Source organism: Stigmatopora nigra, chromosome 2 (assembly GCF_051989575.1).
Source record: "Stigmatopora nigra isolate UIUO_SnigA chromosome 2, RoL_Snig_1.1, whole genome shotgun sequence".
NCBI lineage: Eukaryota > Metazoa > Chordata > Actinopteri > Syngnathiformes > Syngnathidae > Stigmatopora > Stigmatopora nigra.
This window is the reverse complement of record NC_135509.1, coordinates 7,527,015-7,546,981: the sequence shown is the minus strand read 5'-3', so window position 1 is coordinate 7,546,981 and position 19,967 is coordinate 7,527,015. Positions and strand designations below refer to the sequence as shown.

Here is a 19,967-nt window from a genome sequence, read left to right as displayed (position 1 = left end):
TAAAACAGTTTATTTTAGTTTTTTTTATGTATTTTTAGATTTCACAAAATGATTTTTTGAACTAAAAACTGAAAAAAATGATTAAAAAATGACAATTATTGATTTAAAATGGGCACAATCAGAAAATGTAATATACATTTATACTCTTCATTTGAAATTGATCCTAAAACAGAAAGTCGGCACTCATGATTTATTTTCACGGGCCACACAAAATGATGCAGCGGGCCAGATTTGGCCCCCGGGCCGCCACTTTGACAACCTGTACTCTAGGCCTATTGGATGGATATGTCAAATCACTATGCTCTGCTATCGTTTTACAGTCCCTTGCCGTCATATTTCATAGCATTGAGCTATGAAGGCTGATACAACACCCTGTTCAAAACATGACTCCAGGTGACCTTTTATTTAAAACCAGTCTTTCAGCGCGTATGCAAAGAATGTGCAAGGGAAGCAAATTGGCCAAAGGATTTGAGGATTTTATTTGGCGCAGGTCGGGGCCGGGTGTCCGGAGGGCGCCCGACATCTGCGCTTCACTCAGCCGTGACGCTGTTTGCTCAGCGGCGCTTTGTCTGCGCTCGCCGCTTTCCTTGACGGGAGCGGCGGGCGATCCAAACAAATACGCTGTTGGGTTGGCTGAAGCTAGGATTTTTATTTATTTATTCATTATTTGGACAGTAAACTTTATATAATTTGGGCGAGGTCACACAAAAATGTTTAAATTACCTTCAAGTTGTTGCAAATTGGCTATGAAACTGGCCGAACTATTATTTGTGATGTTTTGTAAAAAAAAAAATGGCAGTTTCCACTAATTTTTTAAAAGTTCGTTGGGAAAATGTTGTAAATATAAATATAATTTCATAATGTTTCAATGAGCTGCATTCACAAAATTGTTTTTGTTTGTCATTCAATGACCTGGAATACAAGTAGGTTCAAGAGTAACTTAAATTTAGAACTGAATATGGAAATACTGGTTTGTGTATGTTAACGTGTTTCAACAATTCTATGAAGATGTTGTATTGGCGACCAATTACTGTGAGACTTGAGGTCGCGGAGTTGTGACGTCACTGGATGAAGGGGCGGAGACAATGAAGTCAACAGACAAGTGCCTCTTTGATTACACCCGCACACATGCAGTGAGTGGCCGGCTGTCAGCGAGTGTGCGTGCGTGCGCGTCCACGCTCTTCTCAAACGGTAAGTTTGCTTTCATTGTCATATTTTTTGTGCACAGTAGTTTATCAGCAAAAGTAAATGTTTAGCAAATCTGTAGAGATGCTTTAAAAACTTCGTGATGACCATGCCCCAGTCAAATTGGATTAGACGTCTATAGACGTCTATTTTGAGTGATGCTTTGTTACATTCTATTTTTTTTAGAAAACAAATCGTGAAAAGTGATTATTTCAAAAAGCAGAAGAGATGCATGAAAATTGTTTAAGGTCTTGTTTTTATTGGACGTTAATGATCGTGAAAAGTGATTATTTCAAAAAGCAGAAGAGATGCATGAAAATTGTTTAAGGTCTTGTTTTTATTGGACGTTAATGAGCTAATGGATAATAAGCACGGTTCAACGCTAATTTTGAGCCTTTTTGAGAGTGGTGCTTTTATTATCATCGAATTTTTAGTCTTTATACTTAAATGGCCTTACAGAGTCATGCTTTGTTTTATTTATTCTTATTTTTTGGTAATGAATACTGTTTTTTAACAATAAGTTCACTCGAATGTTTTATGAGAATCCCTTTTATAGTAATTATATTTAGGGGACGTGAACCTGTCTTTCAGAGTCATGCTCGTTGGTGTCTTGCGCCCCCTGTTGGCCGCCTGCGGTCTCGTGATGCTGCGTGTGGCATCTGCAGTCCACTTCAACTACAACAATGGCTTCTACTACCAGGAGGTCGGGGATGGAAACAGCAATGGAGAGAGTGAGTATAGGCGGCTATAGACGTCCAATCCGTTGGATATGGGAAGCATGGTGACAAATGTCTGTCTTCACGTGCGTGTATTTTCACTTCAGTCTATTTCAACGGCGTGCGCCTTTTGGTGGAGTCCCCGCAGTCCTCCGTGTCTGCCACCAGGGGTGGCAGCGCCATTCTTCCTTGCCACTTCCACTACGAACCCGAGCTCAACGCACCACGGCGAACGCGGGTCAAGTGGTCTTGGGCGCCGGCCGCCGCCGCCCGTCCGGCGCCCGCCGAAACCGAGGTGATGGTGGCCGTGGGCGACCGCCATCGCAGCTACGGCGGCTATCGGGGCCGCGTCCGCCTGAGACGCTCGGCGCCTGGCGACATGTCGCTGGTCATCGACGAGCTGCGCCTCAATGACGCCGGCCGCTATCGATGTGAGGTCATCGACGGCTTGGAGGATGAGAGCGTCACCGTGGAACTGGAGATGCGAGGTGAGCAGGACGACCATTCAATCCATCCAATCAAAATGTTGACATGTAATTCCCCTCCCCGCCCATAGGTGTAGTGTTTCCTTACCACTCGGACAAAGGGCGCTATCATTTCAACTTTTTGGCGGCCCAGCGGGCCTGTCGTGAGCAGGATGCCACGCTGGCCACCTTTGATCAGCTTTTCGCGGCGTGGGAGGAGGGCCTGGACTGGTGCAACGCAGGCTGGCTGGCCGACGGCACTGCCCAGTATCCAATCACGGCGCCCAGGGCTGGATGCGGGGGAACTGACTTGGCCCCGGGCGTGCGGTCCTACGGCCCACGTCATCCCCTCCTTCACCGATTTGATGCTTTCTGCTTCTCTGCTTCCGTCAAAGGTTGGGATTCTAAACCGTATGGGTGCAATTTTTTTTTCCAAAAAAAGTGCGACCAAAAAATGACTCCGCCATTTTGGAGTTTGCTAACGTCTATTGCAAGGCTGTTAAACTTGTGTTAGTTCGCGGGCCACATTAACGCCAATGCCATTTCAAGTGGGCTGGACCATTTTAAATCTAATATCTATTTTTTTCATCTAAATCTGATAAAAAAAACTGGTTCAAAGCCCTAAATAGTCAATTCTTATAAATCTAAAACACTATTTATTTGAGCTTTTTTTTCTTAGTAATGAAAGTCTTTTACTCATGTTTTTTATAAGTGGAAATGGAAAATATTTGTATATTTATTTTTAGATTTTACAAAAAGCTTTTTGAACTAAAAACACAAAAAATGTATTAAAAAATTGCAATGATTGGTTGAAAAAAAGGGGAAATAAGGAAATAAAATATACATCAATCATCATTTGATCCTAAAACAGAAAGTCGGCCCTTATGATTTACTTTCTCGGGCCGCACAAAATGATGCAGTGGGCCAGATTTGGCCCCCGGGCCGCCACTTTGACACCTTATCTACTGAATCAGGGCCTATTTTGAGGCTGACATGACTTAATGTCCAAAATAATGTCATCTGTGGTCTTTTGTAGGCAGCGTCTACTTCCTCCAGCACCCAACCAAGCTAAACTTTACAGAGGCGGCACGGGCATGCTCGGAAGACTCTGGCGCCGTGGCCAAAGTGGGCCAGCTGTACGCCGCCTGGAGGCTGGCCGGCTTGGACCGCTGTGACGCCGGTTGGCTGGCTGACGGTAGCGTGCGCTATCCCATTGTCAAAGCCCGCGCTAACTGCGGGCCGCCCGAACCGGGGGTGCGCACTTTCGGGTTCCCCCCACGCCACCAAAAGTTCGGGGTCTACTGTTATCGGTAATCGGGATTCGTCCTAACTAAAAAAAAGTGTGGTAAGCAACCCTAATGTACTTGTAGTTTACAGAAAAAAAATGGCGATTAAGTGTCTTTGCATGAATGATTGTTTGGTAATATTAACATTTCTTTGTAAATGGAAGCTAACCGTGTTTTTATACATACTGTATATATATCAATGTTTTTTATCGTTTTATACTGGAGCAATACACTTTTGTTTGTCCTTTTTCAGTTTATTTTTTATTTTTTCAGTCCTGGCTCAAGGAGAACAGAACACAAATACAAGAAAATGGATGGAAGTACGATAAAAAGAGAAGGAAATGTCTCAAAACAGTCATAAAAAGTATTTGCAAGTCAGACATGCGCAAACTGGTTTGCTTCCACCTTTTTATTGGGCTCAGCACAATACAGCTCACGTCAAGAGTGACACAGTGATTTCCCCGGAACATTTGGACCCACTTCAAGTTCCATTTTTTTCCTCCTTTTCCCCTCAAAAATCTTACTTCTCCATATTTATGCCATTCAATTCCACTTCCATCATCCCAGGAGAACTTAAAACAAGCCTAAAGTCATTTTTTTTTCTAAAATCTGCTTATGCAAATGGTCATTTTTTCCCCAAAAAATGTTTTTACACCAGTTTAACTGAACTCTTCCAATTCCATGATCACTGCAAAGTTATTTAGGATGAAAAGCGACAATAAAAATGTTATGTTATTAACAGATCCTGCTGTTGTCAAGGTCGCAGTGTGGAATATTTACACGCGTTAAACTAGCGATGGCTTTTCGCTAACTAACGAGTTTTTAACCCGAATTTGCACGCGAGTTGGATTTTGCTGTTAAGTCAAACTTGACCCATTTTGGTTGAGTTGAACGTTTATCTTGCATTTTGATAAAAGCTGACTTTTCTATAAAATTACATAAGGTCAACATAAATAAAATAAGTTGTCTGATGCAAGCACATTTCACAAAATTCCTGATCATTAAACACAACTCAGAAGATTCAATGTCACTAACTTCCACAAAAAGAAACTATTTTCATGTCTTGAAAAGATAGACAAATAGAGAAAATCATCTTATTTATGATTTAGTTTTTTTTTAAAAATTAACAAAAACAAAAAAATCATCACCTGTACTACATGAAATCGGGATCACAATCTGGGAATAAAATCTTAAAAATAAAAAAGAAGACCAGATACAAACCTGGAAATAAAACGGGCTCCAAATATGGCAAACTGCAGTAGTACTCGTGCATGGTGAACATCAATTTACAGCTATAAATTAGACTCTTTAAATAATATAAGTACGTAAGCACCTTTACTCAAGGCACTAGTCAGTTAGGCAAACATTGTCACTGTCTAAATGTGTTTTAGTGCTTCTATTTACATTGACGGGATTTTGATTTTTGGTCGGGCATTAGCATTGGTGTCTAAAGGTAGGTAGGTAGGGGTCCTTATTGTGTAAATCTCATTTGTTTACTTGATTCAGTCCTCCTCAGAGCGTCTTCCTGTGCGCCCGTCGTCTGTCAACTCCTCGACTTCTATTCTTCAAAGATCTTTTGTGTAGCCTGTTGCCTCCATCTGCTATAAGGCCAGACAAACATTTTATTATAAAGTGGTTAAAAATATCAAATATATAATGTAAAAGTAAGAAATACGCTAAAACGTGTGGGCAAAGCGGTCGTTTGTTCCTCTCCATCCAGCACAGACATTTTGACCAATGGGATTTCTCCATAAAAAATGAGCACCTGACTGCAATCCACTGATTGAAAATTTGCTACCCTTTATGGAAGTTTGCTCCTATGCTAAAAGGTAAAAGTTTGTTTCCCCTAATACAGGATGAATAAAGTTATCTAATCTAAAAAAATGTCAATTTAAACAAAAAGAAATTATAAGCCTGGTGGGCTCGACTCACTTTCTACACATTCTGATACAGGATCAATAAAGTTATCTAATCTAAAAAAAGGTCAATTTAAAAAAATGATAATAATTATAAGCCTGGTGGGCTCCACTCACTTTCTATACATTCCAATACAGGATCAATAAAGTTATCTAATGAAAATAAAAAAGGTCAATTTAAAAAATGATAATAATTATTAGCCTGGTGGGCTCCACTCACTTTCTATACATTCCACCTGTGGCTTCTCCCACTGGCCGTTCTCCATGCACCGTATGACAGGCAGGTGGCGCTGCGTGTAGCCCGCTTGACACTGGTAGCGCACTTTGGAGTTGACCGCGTAGCTATCTCGGATGACGCCCATGGGTGAGCCGTGTTCCACCTCCGGGGGCGCTGTGCAACCTGCTGTCATTTAGGACAACACAATTGGTTATTTGGAGGAATAGTTCACAAAATAAATAGGCCAAGTATGGGAAAACTGAGTAGCAAAGGAGGTCCATCTGGATGTGGTCTTACCAGGTTTTGTCTTGCAAGAGAAGGGAAGGTAGTAGTTGCACGGAACGTCGTTCCATTGGCCTCCTTCGTGGCCGATCATCACCACGCAGTCCTCCCCGGAATTGAAGTAGTTATCGGGTTGGTTCGGCCTCCAGTTTTCGTACGTCTGGAAAGTCACAAATGTTGTAAAAAAAAAATCCAGCTGTCCAATTTTGTTCTGCCGGACTCCCCTTCCACTTAAAGTGGTGCCTTCCCATAAGAAATGAATTCCTTCCAGACTGTAATTATTTGTTTATATCCTGACTCGTGGCAAACTACTAAAACACCATGTTAAATTTTAGAGTCCGCGTAAAATAAGAGCCCAACATTTTTGAATCATTCACTATTCCTGGAAAAGTAGAATAAAGTCTTTAAAAAAAGCTACACATTTTGAACCTTACCTTTCCAGTGAGGCAAAAATGGCCATAAAACTGAACATGAAAACTGAACTTGACTTAACACTTCTTTTTTTTTCAGTATCACTTTCAACTTCATCTTAACTGACTCATGGCCTCTTTGGAAAACAACAATGTGACTGGCGGGGACATATCAACAATCAACCAATCGGAGAGCTGACTAATTGCGGTAGGCATCTTCCAACTTTAAAAATTTGCATATTTAGTTTATTTTTTGCAACTTACCAGCGGGCTACCGTCTGTCCAGCGGAATTCATTCTGTACTTCTTTATCGTTGAGACCTATCCACTCGTAGTCTTGACCTTTGGCTAGAAAAAACAGTCAGAAAAGTGTCCAACAATTGCTAAATCCCACATCTGAACCACACCAAGACTACGTGAGGCACTTACAGTTGAGAAAGTGTTGCTCCTCTTCCGATCCCACGCTGACCAGGTGGGCATCGAGCTCCTGGCAACGTTGCTCGGCATCCGCCCAGGTGTGTCTGTCGGTAAAGTGAAGGTAACAGCTTCCCATGAATTCCAACCAGCCTTCGGGACAACTGTGCACAACTGGAAAGCAAAATGCAAAACTTTTAAGAGACAACATTCACATTTTTGCTGCCTCGTTTTCCCCATCATACCGTCTTGAACTTCTGGACGCTCCGCCGTGGGGGGCGTCGCCAGAGAGATGGACGGCACAGTCGTTGGGTTGACGTCAGCCGGTTCGGGAGTCAACGCCAGGACCGTCGCTTCTTCTTTTTCGTACCCTGATGCGCCATTGTTGTCCGGGTAGGTCACGGTAGATCCGTGAGAAGAAGCTACAGAAATCCCAGCAGCTGTTGGTTTGTCGCCGCCTGAGATTTCAAGATGGATCCCGGAACCACTTTCCTGGCCGCTTATTTCTACCACTCCACGACCCTCTTCTGTTTGGTGCTCTTGGGAAGATATGGTAACTTCCTTGATCCGGTCATTTGTTAGAAAGATGACACCGGCGTCCGTCTGGGATGGTTGTCCCGAAGCGGAACCGCTGCCTGAAACACCGGATGAAAAACCACTTGGGGAGCCACTGGGGTAGCCTGAGGAATCGGGATGATATCCAGATAGCTCTTGCTCTCCCGATATCTGGACTGTCAAGTCGACGACACGGTTGTCCGTAAAGGAGATGCCGGAAAATGCATCCATGCCCGATCCCGACAAAAAGCCTGACCCAGAGACCGATCCCGATCCTGACAAAAAGCCAGATCCAGAGATGGATCCCGATCCAGATATTTCAGCAGATCCGTACAACTCCTGCTCTCCCGATTGCTCAATGGTCAAGTCAATGGCACCGTTGTCTGTGAAGATGATGGAAGGAAATCCACTGCCTGATCCGGATAAAGAGCCAGATCCAGACATAAATCCTGATCCAGACATCTCTGTGGATCCAGATAACTCTTGTTCTCCCGAATGAGGAATTGTCAGGTCGATGTCAAAATTGTCCGTAAACTTGATATCAGAAATTCCACTGCCCGATCCGGACAAAGAGCCAGATCCAGACATAAATCCTGATCCTGATACAGACATTTCTGTGGATCCAGACAACTCTTGCTCTCCCGAATGATGAATTGTCAGGTCGATGTCAACATTGTCAGTAAACTTGATTCCAGAAATTCCACTGCCCGATCCAGACATATCTCCTGATCCAGACGTGATTCCTGATCCAGACACACTTCCTGATCCAAAGATATCTCCCGATCCGGACATTCCTGAAGTCCACAAAACCCCACTACCTAACTCCTGCTCAGTGAGGGTTGGGATCACCAGTTCTTTCTCTTTCCCGTCCAGTACGCTGATCAAAATGTCTCCACCGCTGCCACTGATGTCTCCACTGCCACTGATGTCTCCACTGCCACTGATGTCTCCACTGCCACTGGCAGAACCCGATCCCGACTCGACAAAACCAGATCCCGATCCCGATGCGCTACCAGAGTCTCCCGAAGTAAAAATGGCACTTCCACCCTCTGCTTCTTGTGGATCACCGGAACCGGAATGGTCTCCAGACAGGATATCTGTGTGACCACTGAAGGTGATGTCCAGTCCTGAACCAGAGGCTCCGCTCCCGCTGGTGGTACTGGACTCTCCGGAGCCTTCCCCACTGGCCGAATGATCTCCAGATCCAGAGGCCTGTCCAGAGGCTTCCCCACTAGCCGAATGATCACCAGATCCAGAAGCAGATCCGTCAACTTGGACTGGAGATTGAAAGGCAGAAGGAAAATGTATTAGCAACCGAATCTGATTCATATTTTTGGACTGGTCTTACCAGTTGGTATGGTCAGCTGGGTTGAAGTGTTTGTCATCTGGATGACTTCCTCTATTTGTGTGATGTTTTCATGCAATTCAGTTTCATTATAGCTCATGGTAGGCTCAACTGAAAGCAAATAAGAAAAGACCATGTTAGGTTTTGTAAAGGTCTTTCGGCGGTAAATACGGGAGGCGGAGTCTTACGAGTAGGAATGGCATAATCCACTGCGACGGTTGTCTTGCTGACGACATCTACTGTCAGTAACTTATCAAAAATGGATTCGGTCTCGTCGTCAGTGGCCTTCGTTTCAGCTGTAGAACAAAATCCAGGGAATTAGGCAAAAGCTCAAAGAGGCGTTCAATGGCGCCTGTTTCCCACCTTTGAAACAGTAAGCGTCGTAACGCGAGTGCTGGTCGGGAAAGCCCGTCTGATTGGGGAAGGCGTGGATGATGTGCACGCCCACTTGACCGCCACCACAGTGAGACCGGGAGGTGGTGATGGGATAGCGCACACTGCGGTCCATCAGCCAGCCCGGGCGACACTTGTCGAGGCCTCGCTTCCATGCGGCGTACATCTGGCCGGTGGTGGCTAACGTGGTGTTGAGTTTCTCGCAGTGCTGCACGGCCTCGTCGAATGAGAAGCTGTCGTAGTCGCTGGTGTAGAAAACCTCGCCTTGGAGAAGGAAAGGAGCATCCAATCATTGATATCCGGGACGCTAAAACATATTTTAGTTTCACGTCGGGGCAGATCAAACCTTGGAGACGTTCGACGTAGCAGAAGACATCGTAACGCTCAAAGTCCGGCCTCACGCCGTAGGATCGGACTCCAGGGAGGTGCAGAAGATTACCCGCACAATTGTCCCGGGGTGACACGATGGGATATCTGAAGATAAGAGATTTTGAGATAGTGGAACAATAAATGTGGATGTAAGAACCATTTCGGTTTTGTATGCTACATTCCATTCAGATTTTGAATTGAATCAATTGAAAGCCCTTAAATTCAATAGCAGAACATCGTAGAATTGTCCAAAGAATCAAAATGACATTTTAATAGCCCATTACACCATGACAGTTGAGTAATATCCACTTCCAACTGGAAATCGTACCTCACGCTCTGATCACCGAGCCAACCGGCATCACATTGATGAAGGCCTTGCTCAAAAGCCGCCTGCAGCTGCAGAGGGCTGGCAATGACCGCTCCGATTCCCTTACAGGCTTGTTGGGCTTCCAGAAAGGTCAGAGTGTAACGGCCAGTTATTGGTCGGTAGTGGAAAACCACGCCTATGGAGGATTGGAGGCCAGAAAAATCAAGTGGAGCACTTGCCATTGGACAAAGGACATCAAGTATAGAGTCTTACCACTTGGGGCCATGACGGCATCAGTAAATGGAGGCGAAATGGGTCTGGTGAGGACGTCCACACCCCCATGTTTGATCTCTTCACCTCCAGGCGTAGAGGTGAAGCTAGGATGAACTCCGGGGGCTGGCGTTATGCTCATGATGTCTGGGAAAGGAGTGCTTCTTCCGGGAATGGCACCTTCATCCTCGCTACCTGTCGACAACAGCGTGGATTCGGGACGAATTAGTTGGGTCAGTATTTCCCAGAATTTTTGGGGGGGAGTGTTGAGGGTTTTCGTGCTTGGACAATGTCATTTTCTGTTTAAAAATATGGATTACCTCGGAAGCAGATGGCGTCGTAACGAGTACTCTGAAGTGGGTATCCCGTCTGGTTGGCGTGAAGGTAGACCGTCCTGACTCCGAGCAGTCCACCTCCACATTGAGGTCTTGCAATGTTGATGGGGTATCGAACGCTCTTGTCACGCAGCCAACCCGCGTTACACACATCCATGCCGCCCCTCCAAGCCAGGTAAAGTTGTCCAGTGGTGGCGAGTACGGCGCCCAGTTTAGTGCACTGATCCTCGGCTTGGTCAAAAGTGAACTTCTCCACTGACATGGAGTAGAAGACTTTGCCTGGGAGGGCAAACCAGGTTTTAAAGGACAGAAGTTCTTTAGTTTTCAGCAGTTTGGATGCCGTGGGTCAACTTACCTGCCATTTTCTCCGCAAAACAGTACACGTCGTAAGTTTCGTTGACGTCTCGGACTCCATAAGTTCTCACGCCGGGAAAGTCTTCCTTGTCTCCGTAACATTGCACTCGAGGATAATGAATAGGGTACCTCAAAAAAGACAGCAAATTGTCAAGTCAGTATTTGGACTCTGGACTACGGAATACAATTCTGGTTGTGATGTCACAACCAGAATTTGTGATGCATTGTTTAGGGAAGGAATAACCATGAAAAAAGACTAGATCTGAGTGTCAAATTGGTTTTCTAAATATATAAAATGGTCGACTATTTCAGGTGGATGTTTTTAACTACCTGACAGTTTGATCAGAAAGCCATCCAGCGTCACACTGGTGGAATCCATCATCGTAAGCGGCCTGCAGTTGAGCCGGCGTTGCGATGGTGGCGCTGTTTTGGATGCAAGCCGCTTGGGCTTTCTCAAAAGTCAAGGTGTACCGGGTAGTAATGGCCCGGTAATGAAACACGATACCTGTGAAGCATGACAAGAATATTTGGCAATGCTTTATAAACATGGCGGGCCGCCAGTCTTCACTTAAAAAATAATAAAGTAGTGCCATAAAAGTAAGAATTTGAAGTGAACAGAATTTAAAGTGGAGGTCAACTGACCTTAACTTTAAAAAATACTGTCAATTTGACATATTTCTGTTTTATGAATTGTCTTTTTCATTTTTTTCAGGTTTGCAAGCCATACCCTGAACATGGAGTTCCACGGTGTCGTAATTGTCCTCGATGCCCTCCATGACCTCGCATCGGTAAGCTCCCGAGTCTTTAGACCTCAGCTCCGTTATCTCCAGGCTAGCATCCGTGGGTACCAGTGGGTAGTTGACCATGGTCACTTTGTCCAAGTACTCTGGTTCGATGTGGACTTTGCCCTCTGATGCCACCAAGATGGTGCTGATGTTCTCTTTTGTGATGAAGGTCCACTTGATCCGATGGGAGAGCGGCGTCGCCGTCGGGGCGCCGGGTTCGCCGGCGCCGTTGTCCTGGAAGTAGCAGGGAATCACCACCTTCCCGCCCAGCAGGGGGCGCAGCGCCACCTCCAGGGGGATGCTGACACGAAGTTTGCCGTCCAAGTCTGCCAGGAACAACACGGCCATTTGCTTGTGAGTACTTTTTTATGATTTTTGGGTTCATTTCGTAGGGTTTCTTTTTCTGAACATTTTTTTCTGATATTTTGATAGCTGACATCTTTTTAGCTAAGCTAAGCTAAAGGATGTGCTGTATTCATACCGATATTAGTATGTTTTGGTGGTGTATTACTACCAAGGTACAGCATTAAAATTACATTATTGGTGTTAGGGAAGTACTAAAAGTTTATGTAGTGACAACCGCCGATTGCCTTAAACAAGATGGCTTATAAAATAAAAAAGCATACAATTATTGCTCAACTGGGAATTTTAAGGTTTTTTTTCATTAGTAGATATCCAATCCATTTGAAGTAAAAAAAAGTCTAAATAATTTGATTGAGCGTTTTGGGCGTTAACTATAATAGAATTTAGAGTAAAGTTGAGTCCTTGGGAACGTACCGTCATGGTGTTGAAATGATGTTGTAGCCCACGCAAGGGGCAACGATACACACAGCAGAAGCAAGAAAACCATCGTTATCTGAAAAAAATATTTGCAAAAAGGTCAATATTGTTCACCATAATTTTTTGTTCAGACAAGGAACGGGTCATTTTGCATACCCTCCATAATAATTAAATATATTTTATTCTTGTTTCTATTTAAAAAAATGTTTAACACATCAATCAGTGTTTTCAATATTAATTTAGCTATTCCACCTACAAAAATAACACAAAACTTGGACTCGGATCAGTTGAGTTCACTTAAATCGGACTACATGAAAGCATACATCCAAAATGTAAATGTTGCAGTAGCTTACAATAATAAATAATAAACCGCTGCTCTATAATCCCCTTCATTTTGCCTTAAATGACTCTAATTCATCTGGACAAAGCGCCAAGTGTTGAACTGAATATAAGTGTCTTTAGTCGCACCCAAAGGTGAGTACTTCAGGATACCCGCACGTTTGCTGGGCTTTTTCAAAATGGAAATATGACATCATTTGGAAGGCCTAAACAGCGGGGGCTTCTGTGTCGCCGTCGGGGCACAGCAAACGTCCACAGTGCCTCCAGACTAAGTCACATTTGCGCCGCCGCTTATTAGAAAAGTCATTCAACCTGTCGCCATATGGAATTTACATTATGAGTAGTACTGCAATTTGCATTTATTATTCAGCAATTTTGAGGAAAACTCTTCAAATGCGTACTAAAATATATTATGTATTTCATATATTCTTCTTTTTTTTCCAAATGGGTAACTCATTTGTTTTATCTTAGCCTCAGGGTGGGTCTACAGGGGTGCTGGAGCCTATTTTTCTATTGATTATATTAAGGTTTATAGGGGTTGTCGGCAATATTTTTTAAAAATATTTAAATATTACATTTTTATTGATGATATAAAAGAAGAAAATAATCATTTTAAAAAAATAGGCCTGTTTGTAGGCTTTAATGTTTATATTTTTGTTATTCTTAAATTCGTAGTGTTTACTACAGATTCCTATAGTGAAGAGATATGTAATGCCAGGTATTCCCCGAAGAGGGCGCTGTGCTTTAAGGGTCGCTTTCCAACTGGACTGACGCAGCATGGTGACTATTAATTGTGTCATACAGTGCGGAGGAAGAGTTGGACCAATATTTGTCTTTCTGTCTCAGCAAGCAAAATATGACACGTATATTTTGAGCCAGACGAATGCCGATGATGTCACTTTTCCTTTGACACCTTTGCACTATTTTGGTGTCGTTAAAGACAACCAATTCATTGGAAGTGTCACTTGGTGCAAGTAGTTTGCTGGGATAGGCTCCAGCACCCCTTGGGATGACAGGTGGTACGGAAAATAAATGAATCAATATCAATGGAGTTTGCATGTTTTCCCTGGGCTTCCGTGGGTTTTCTCTGGGTAATCCAATTTCCCCTCACAACCCCAAAACATGTATGCTAGGCTAATCGTTTTTTTATGTCTTCTTGTGCCCTGTGATTGGCCGGCGACCGATTTAAGGTGTTTCATGTCTGGTCCCAATAATTAGCTGGGGTAGGCTCTAGCACCCCCATACCCTTGTGAGGATAAGCAGTTCAGAAAATGAATAGATGAATAAATATCATACCTGTCAACTTATACATTTTATGTATTTTAGACATTTTTTTGATCATTTCAAATCGTGTACGCTGTATAACAACTGTTGGACGTGATTATTATTATTTTTTAAGTACATTTTTTTGTAAAACCGACTTCTCGGCTACTGTTAGCCAATAAAAACGTCATCGCCAACTGCTAATATTATCATGCTTTACGCATGAAATGCGCACAAACATCCCTTTCACCCATCTTTCTTCTCAGTATATAAATATAGCGCATTAGCAAGCAATGTACCCAGACATTGACATCAACAGAATCTTGAATTTAGTCCACTTTGGACAAAATTAGTTCATTCAACCCTGAAGGGATAAATAAAACTCTTCCCTGTGACATCTCCAATTCCAAAAAAGCGTCACCTTCAAAAAATCATCCGCCCAATTACAAAAGCCTTTCCTACTCGCAACTCATCAAAAATCATCGCGTCTAAATAGAACGTCTCTCCACAGTGGCTTCATTCATTTGAGAGGGGCTAAGGTGCCGCTCCCCTCATCGCTCGGTCACTGCGGTATGTTCCGTTCGCAGCCCAGGCGACGGGGCCATGAGGCCTTGGTTTGTTCGCGCTCTGGACAGGGGCAGGGCTTTTTTTTTTTTTTTTTTTGGTAGGGGGTGCTCACCCTGCCAAGGTAAACACAAGGGCCGGGCAAAAAAAAACCCTTCAGAGTCTCTCATTGGTAGAACAGAGTGGACATTGATGCGAACACACACAGTGGAGACGTGTGGCAACGTGCGTCTAATGCTAGGAAATATACACGAGTGTGTGTGTGTGTGTGTGTGTGGATACTGTAAGGCCTGTTTGAGAACACACACACTCTTGTACATGCCCCCCTACCCCCAAAAAAGGCCCACAGGTGGTTAAATGAGCCCGTAGGGTAAAGTATCGATAAGAAATATTTTGTTGAGGAGTGAAAATTGATTTTTCGGAGGATTTTTTTTTGTATTATTCGGTTTATATCAATGGTTGGTTTTGATGGGGAGGGATGTCCAATCTGTTTTAAGTTGGAGGGTTGGCAATGTTTAAGGAATATTAAGTATGTTTTTGAGGAGTGTTAGCATGTTGAATATTTTTTATATATTGGAATTTTGGGTTGATTTAGGGTCACTTTTTGTTGGATTTTAGGGGATTTCTATTGCTTAATGTTGTTTTCTTATTAAGTTTGGGGGCCTTATTATATTATTTTTAATTTATGTAATATTTAAATGATATCAAGTGTACTTTTAAGTTGAACATTTGAGCATCGTGATGAAATTTAGGCACATTTGCATGTGGCTCTTAATTTGAGGGCTTCTCAGGTCACTTGCTAATGATTTTTGAGTTTCTGGGTTACTTATTGTTGATTTTTGAATCTGTTCCTATTTTTTGATTACTCTAGATTCATTAATTATTTTGCATTTTTATGTATGGACAATCAAAAATGGTATTCCGTCCACATTTTTTCATCTGCCAATTGGAATTCACAATGGGAGAGCAAGAGCCTCATGTCGTCATGGTAACGGGACATCGCCACTAAAGGGAAAGGCGACAGGGAAAAAAAAAACATTGGCAAAGGTGGCTCCGCCCTGATCCAGAAATTGAGACAGGAAAAATTTGGAAAAGTCAGAAATTGATGGTGATAGAGATTTATTTATATTGCTCTTATAAAAGTATTTAAATGAGTTTAGTAGACGTCAAAGTGGATAGAAACACAAAATTAATATGAAATATTCAAATCCTCTTTCCCTATTAAAAGCTCATTAATCGGTTCATCCAACACAAATAAAGAAAATTAATTTAATTTTTTTTAATAAAAATTGTGTTGTCCTTCAACAGTTTATGGATTAAAAACTAACATGACTGAATGGGAACAATTAAAAAACATGTTCTTTTGCATCTACAAATGCCATTAATCAATTTTAAATCCCCCCCAAAATGGTTGGTTATTTCAAAAATATGGGTTGCCATTTGCGTTCAATTCAGCTGAAAGTGGAAACAAACTACTTTAAACTTATTTTTTAATGGAATATTCAGCACATATATTAACCAAAAACCCACATTTAGGGCAAGTTCTTTGCAAGAAAAAAATTCTAATTTAGAGTTGTCATAGTTAATATATAAACCACTTTTTTACTTTCCAATTTGTTGGACTTCAATACATTTTATCCCAAAAAGTACTGTAATCAACTCGAGTAATTCGATACCTATTTGTGTGTGTGTGTGCCCCGGTGCCCAAAAAGTAGCGTTTTGGCGAAATTCCCGGCCCGAGTACGTACCGTTGATGCTCCCGGTGGCTGGCCAGTGACTGCGGGGGCTTGTGGCTCCTGCCTGGGTTTAGAGAGCAGAAAGAAGCTTTATTCAAATGCAACAGCACATTTAGATGCTGGAAAAGAGGAGGGAGGAAGTTGGGTTGGGTCAGTTGAGGGAAGGGAAAGGAAGGGGGGTGGGCCATCCTGGGGTATGGGCAAATGATGGTCTCTTTCCTCCTTGAGGGCAAAGGTCAAGCTCAAAGCCCATTTAAAAACAGGTATGAAAGCGTAACTACTATATGGCCTGGGATAAATCGGTTAACATTTTTTTGATATTTGGTCTGTTTGGGGTCACTTTATGTTGATTTTTGGGTTACTTTTTGTTGATTTATAGAGGCAATTTTTAAATTTATTTTTTTCTAATTTTTGGACATTTTTTGCTAAATTTTGGACATTTTTTGCTACTTTTTGGACAATTTTTGCTAATTTTTTAACATTTTTTTGCTAATTTTTGGAAAAAAAATTTGCCAGTTTTTGGACAATTCCTACTTTGGGTAATCTCCCAATTAGCTTGTTAATGCTTACCTGCGGATTTTTTTGGGCCAAGTTCATGTCACCTCCTGTTGGTTATGAGCATATTCATGTCACTAATTATTGATTTTTTTGGCGGGCTTTTTCAGTCATTTTTTAATTGATTATGTGCTCCTTTCTGTTAATTTCAGGGCCTTTGTGGGTGTGTCCTGATCTTGGAAATGGTTCCTGTGAATTTTTGGCGCAATTCCAGGTCAGTAATAATTCATTTTTAATAAAATATATTTTCTAATAGAATATTTTCACTCCACTTGGACACATTTTTACTGCTAGCATCTCCCAGTTTAAATAGATTGGACATCTCACGTCTCCAACGGCAGCTAGGGAGTAAATGCTCAGAATTTTTACAACACAAATACATCATCTTTTTGAAATATTTAAAACAAACTAGGAAAAAAAACGGTTGAGTGTGTGATCACCTCCTACAGGCGCGCCAGTCCATGTTCTCAAACATTAAAAAACAACAAAAAAAAGGCGTGTCTGCCACTAAAGTCCGTTCCGGGGCGTCAATGCGAGCCCTGTGCGAGTGGCGCTCGTGACGTGGGCAAACGTAACCCAAAAGGTTCAAAGCAAAACATGTCAACAGACATTTTTAAACACTCATTTGCTGCTCATTTGCACACTTGCCGTTTGTACACTTTAAAAAATGCCTCGAAAACGGCTTTTTCTGGCTGTCGCTTCATTTTAAGAGCTGAACACTTTTTGGTTTTTGGCCATGTCAGGAAACTAGTACTGCTTAATAGGGTGCAACTATACATTTATCTGAATGTATAATTTTAAAATGTAATGATAAATAAATGAATGTGTCATTGGTTAGGCAAGGAAACAATCAAGTTGACCCAAATACAAAATATCGATATTTTATGCAGTTTTCACATTGAAATGTTATATTTTTTAGCAAAAAATTGGCTTTATAGTTTAATTTTTTTAATATATTTTTGTTATTTTTAGGTATTAAGTTTGAAACTCTGATGTGAGGCACATTGCAACTATGGTTGTAATTGTTTATTCATATTCACATTAGTTAAAGCGCTGTAAAAAATTAACTACTTTGACCTAGAATGTTGCCTTCAAGAAAATTGGAAATCAAAAATTTCAACTCTTTAATTGTCTCCAATGGAAAACAGAAAACTGAAGATGAAATCATTTTCCTTTCCCAGTAGTTAAATATCTTTTCTCCACTTTACATTTCATCCAGCTAAAATTAAACGGCTCTAACCATCCAAAAATCCTCCAATGTCCTACAAAGTAATTTCAATTATATTTGACATTACTATGTCAGTTACGTTTGGGCGCTGACTCACAATATCTCTACTCCCTTCCAAAGAAGTCATTTTCTCCGTGCCTCACTGCAAACAAACTCAGTCATGTTTTACGTTACTTTTTTTTATTTATTTTATTTTTTTACAATCTGCAAACATGACCAGCCACTGGCACGGCCACTCGGACGGAACAGAGTTTTTCTCAGAACGCAACACACTGCACGCGGATGTGCCTGCACATGCACGTGCTTCCACTTTATTACCTGTTCTAGCTGATACACCAAAAAATGGTTTTTACCGTATTTTCACCACTATAAGGCGCACTTAAAAGTCTTAAATTTTCTCTAAAATAGACAGTGCGCCGTATAGTTCAGTGCGCCTTATATATGGAAAAACAGAAAAGCAAAAATGAAAAACCACCACTGTCGGATATTAAAAAAACACAAACGCCTGAACTGAAACAATACTGTTAAATATGCAGATGCCATCTTAGTTTACAACATCTTCCATCATATAGCTCCTCCCCCACTGCAAGATTTTATACAAAAAAACATCAACAATGGCTGGCTCTAGAGGTGACTGTGTAGTGAGTGCTTCATACCAGGAAGTCTATAGCAATTGATGTATTTTCACGACTATAAGGCGCACTTAAAAGTCTTACATTTTCTCCAAAATAGACAGTGCGCCTTATAATACAGTGAGCCTTATATATGGAAAAATGTCATTCATTGAGGGTGCGCCTTATAATGCGGTGCGCCTTATAGTCGTGAAAATACGGTACATTGCTGCATTTTGTCACTTTTTCGCCTATCTTGTTCAAAAAGTCCCAATTTTGACCTCTGAACATTTTAATTCATACATTTTTGAGCCATTGGCTGCCCAAAATGTCCAAAATATGTTGAAAAAAAGGACAAATAAGATTCCCCTCATTCATATATATATACGTATATGTACACTGTAAAAATAAAACATCAGATATGACACATTTGCAAGTGTGGGAATGGAAATACACACAACATATATTTGCACATACAGATTTAGACTTGAATATACAAACAGTGTTTGTTGTATAGCTTTTAACACCAAGCCCAGCTCAGAATAAACGTGCAAACCAACAAATTACTTTGTAAATATTCAACACTATAGCAAATTCATGAGAAAATATGCATCCTGCCATGAAAATTTTGTGGGTTAACATGAATGAATATTCGTACAATTACTATTCTTACAATTCTAACATTTTTTCATCTATCGATACGCAAAAAGTAGTTGATATCAATAAATGATACAAAAGTAAACAAGTGATCTTAACTATCTGCTTATACAGCATCCACGAAGTACTAGTACATGAACTGAATCTGCTAGCATAGCGCTTAGCCTCTAGCCTCGTGCTAATCGCTAATTAGCATGACATTTACATAAGTATAACCCCTATGATAATATTCAATACTTCCAGAACTTCTATTGGTTTCTTATGAATTCTTAAACAAGACATTGTTCAATAAAATATTAAATGACTAGCCCACAATTTAGCATTGTGGCTAATCTATAACCTGCCTTCCTTAAATCAACATAAATATTGACACACTTCAACACAAACGTAAATTAGCCTTTCAAAATAGTACTTAATTATTATTTTACAGGATATTAGCATAATAATTCATACCAAAACTTCCTTATTCTCGAAGCTCTGAGTCTCAATGTGGCCATGTTATTTACCGTTACCACCAGAGGGCAGTATATTCTCCCAAAACACAACACTTTCAAAATGCCATATTAATTAAACAACAATATCAATATTACATTACGTGCCTTCCTGGACTGAAATCTTGAAAAATCAATTTC

General features: G+C 41.5%; 2 protein-coding genes across 3 annotated transcripts; one reads left to right on the top strand and one right to left on the bottom strand.

The window, feature by feature from the left end:
* The first annotated feature begins 1,021 nt into the window (after positions 1-1,021).
* Positions 1,022-4,394, top strand: hapln3 (hyaluronan and proteoglycan link protein 3). Of its 2 annotated transcripts, XM_077712242.1 has the most exons (6): positions 1,022-1,191; positions 1,777-1,916; positions 2,009-2,389; positions 2,458-2,760; positions 3,402-3,710; positions 3,925-4,394. In XM_077712242.1, exons 2-5 carry the CDS (start codon positions 1,781-1,783, stop codon positions 3,677-3,679), a joined length of 1,098 nt encoding a protein of 365 aa, XP_077568368.1. In that variant the 5' UTR covers positions 1,022-1,191; positions 1,777-1,780; the 3' UTR covers positions 3,680-3,710; positions 3,925-4,394. The 2 variants fall into 2 exon arrangements, with proteins under 2 accessions (XP_077568368.1, XP_077568367.1); XM_077712241.1 differs by having other exon boundaries at positions 3,402-4,394.
* A 388-nt stretch (positions 4,395-4,782) lies between these two features.
* Positions 4,783-16,400, bottom strand: LOC144193266 (brevican core protein-like). The gene is made up of 18 exons (XM_077712053.1): positions 16,297-16,400; positions 12,380-12,458; positions 11,545-11,928; positions 11,148-11,322; positions 10,819-10,946; positions 10,449-10,742; positions 10,132-10,323; positions 9,880-10,054; positions 9,529-9,656; positions 9,153-9,446; positions 8,978-9,085; positions 8,793-8,900; positions 7,135-8,721; positions 6,905-7,063; positions 6,741-6,823; positions 6,082-6,226; positions 5,788-5,970; positions 4,783-5,249 (listed from the first exon to the last, which is right to left on the bottom strand). The coding sequence occupies exons 2-18, from the start codon at positions 12,450-12,452 to the stop codon at positions 5,164-5,166; spliced, it is 4,302 nt and encodes a 1,433-aa protein (XP_077568179.1). The 5' UTR covers positions 12,453-12,458; positions 16,297-16,400; the 3' UTR covers positions 4,783-5,163.
* Positions 16,401-19,967: the final 3,567 nt, after the last annotated feature.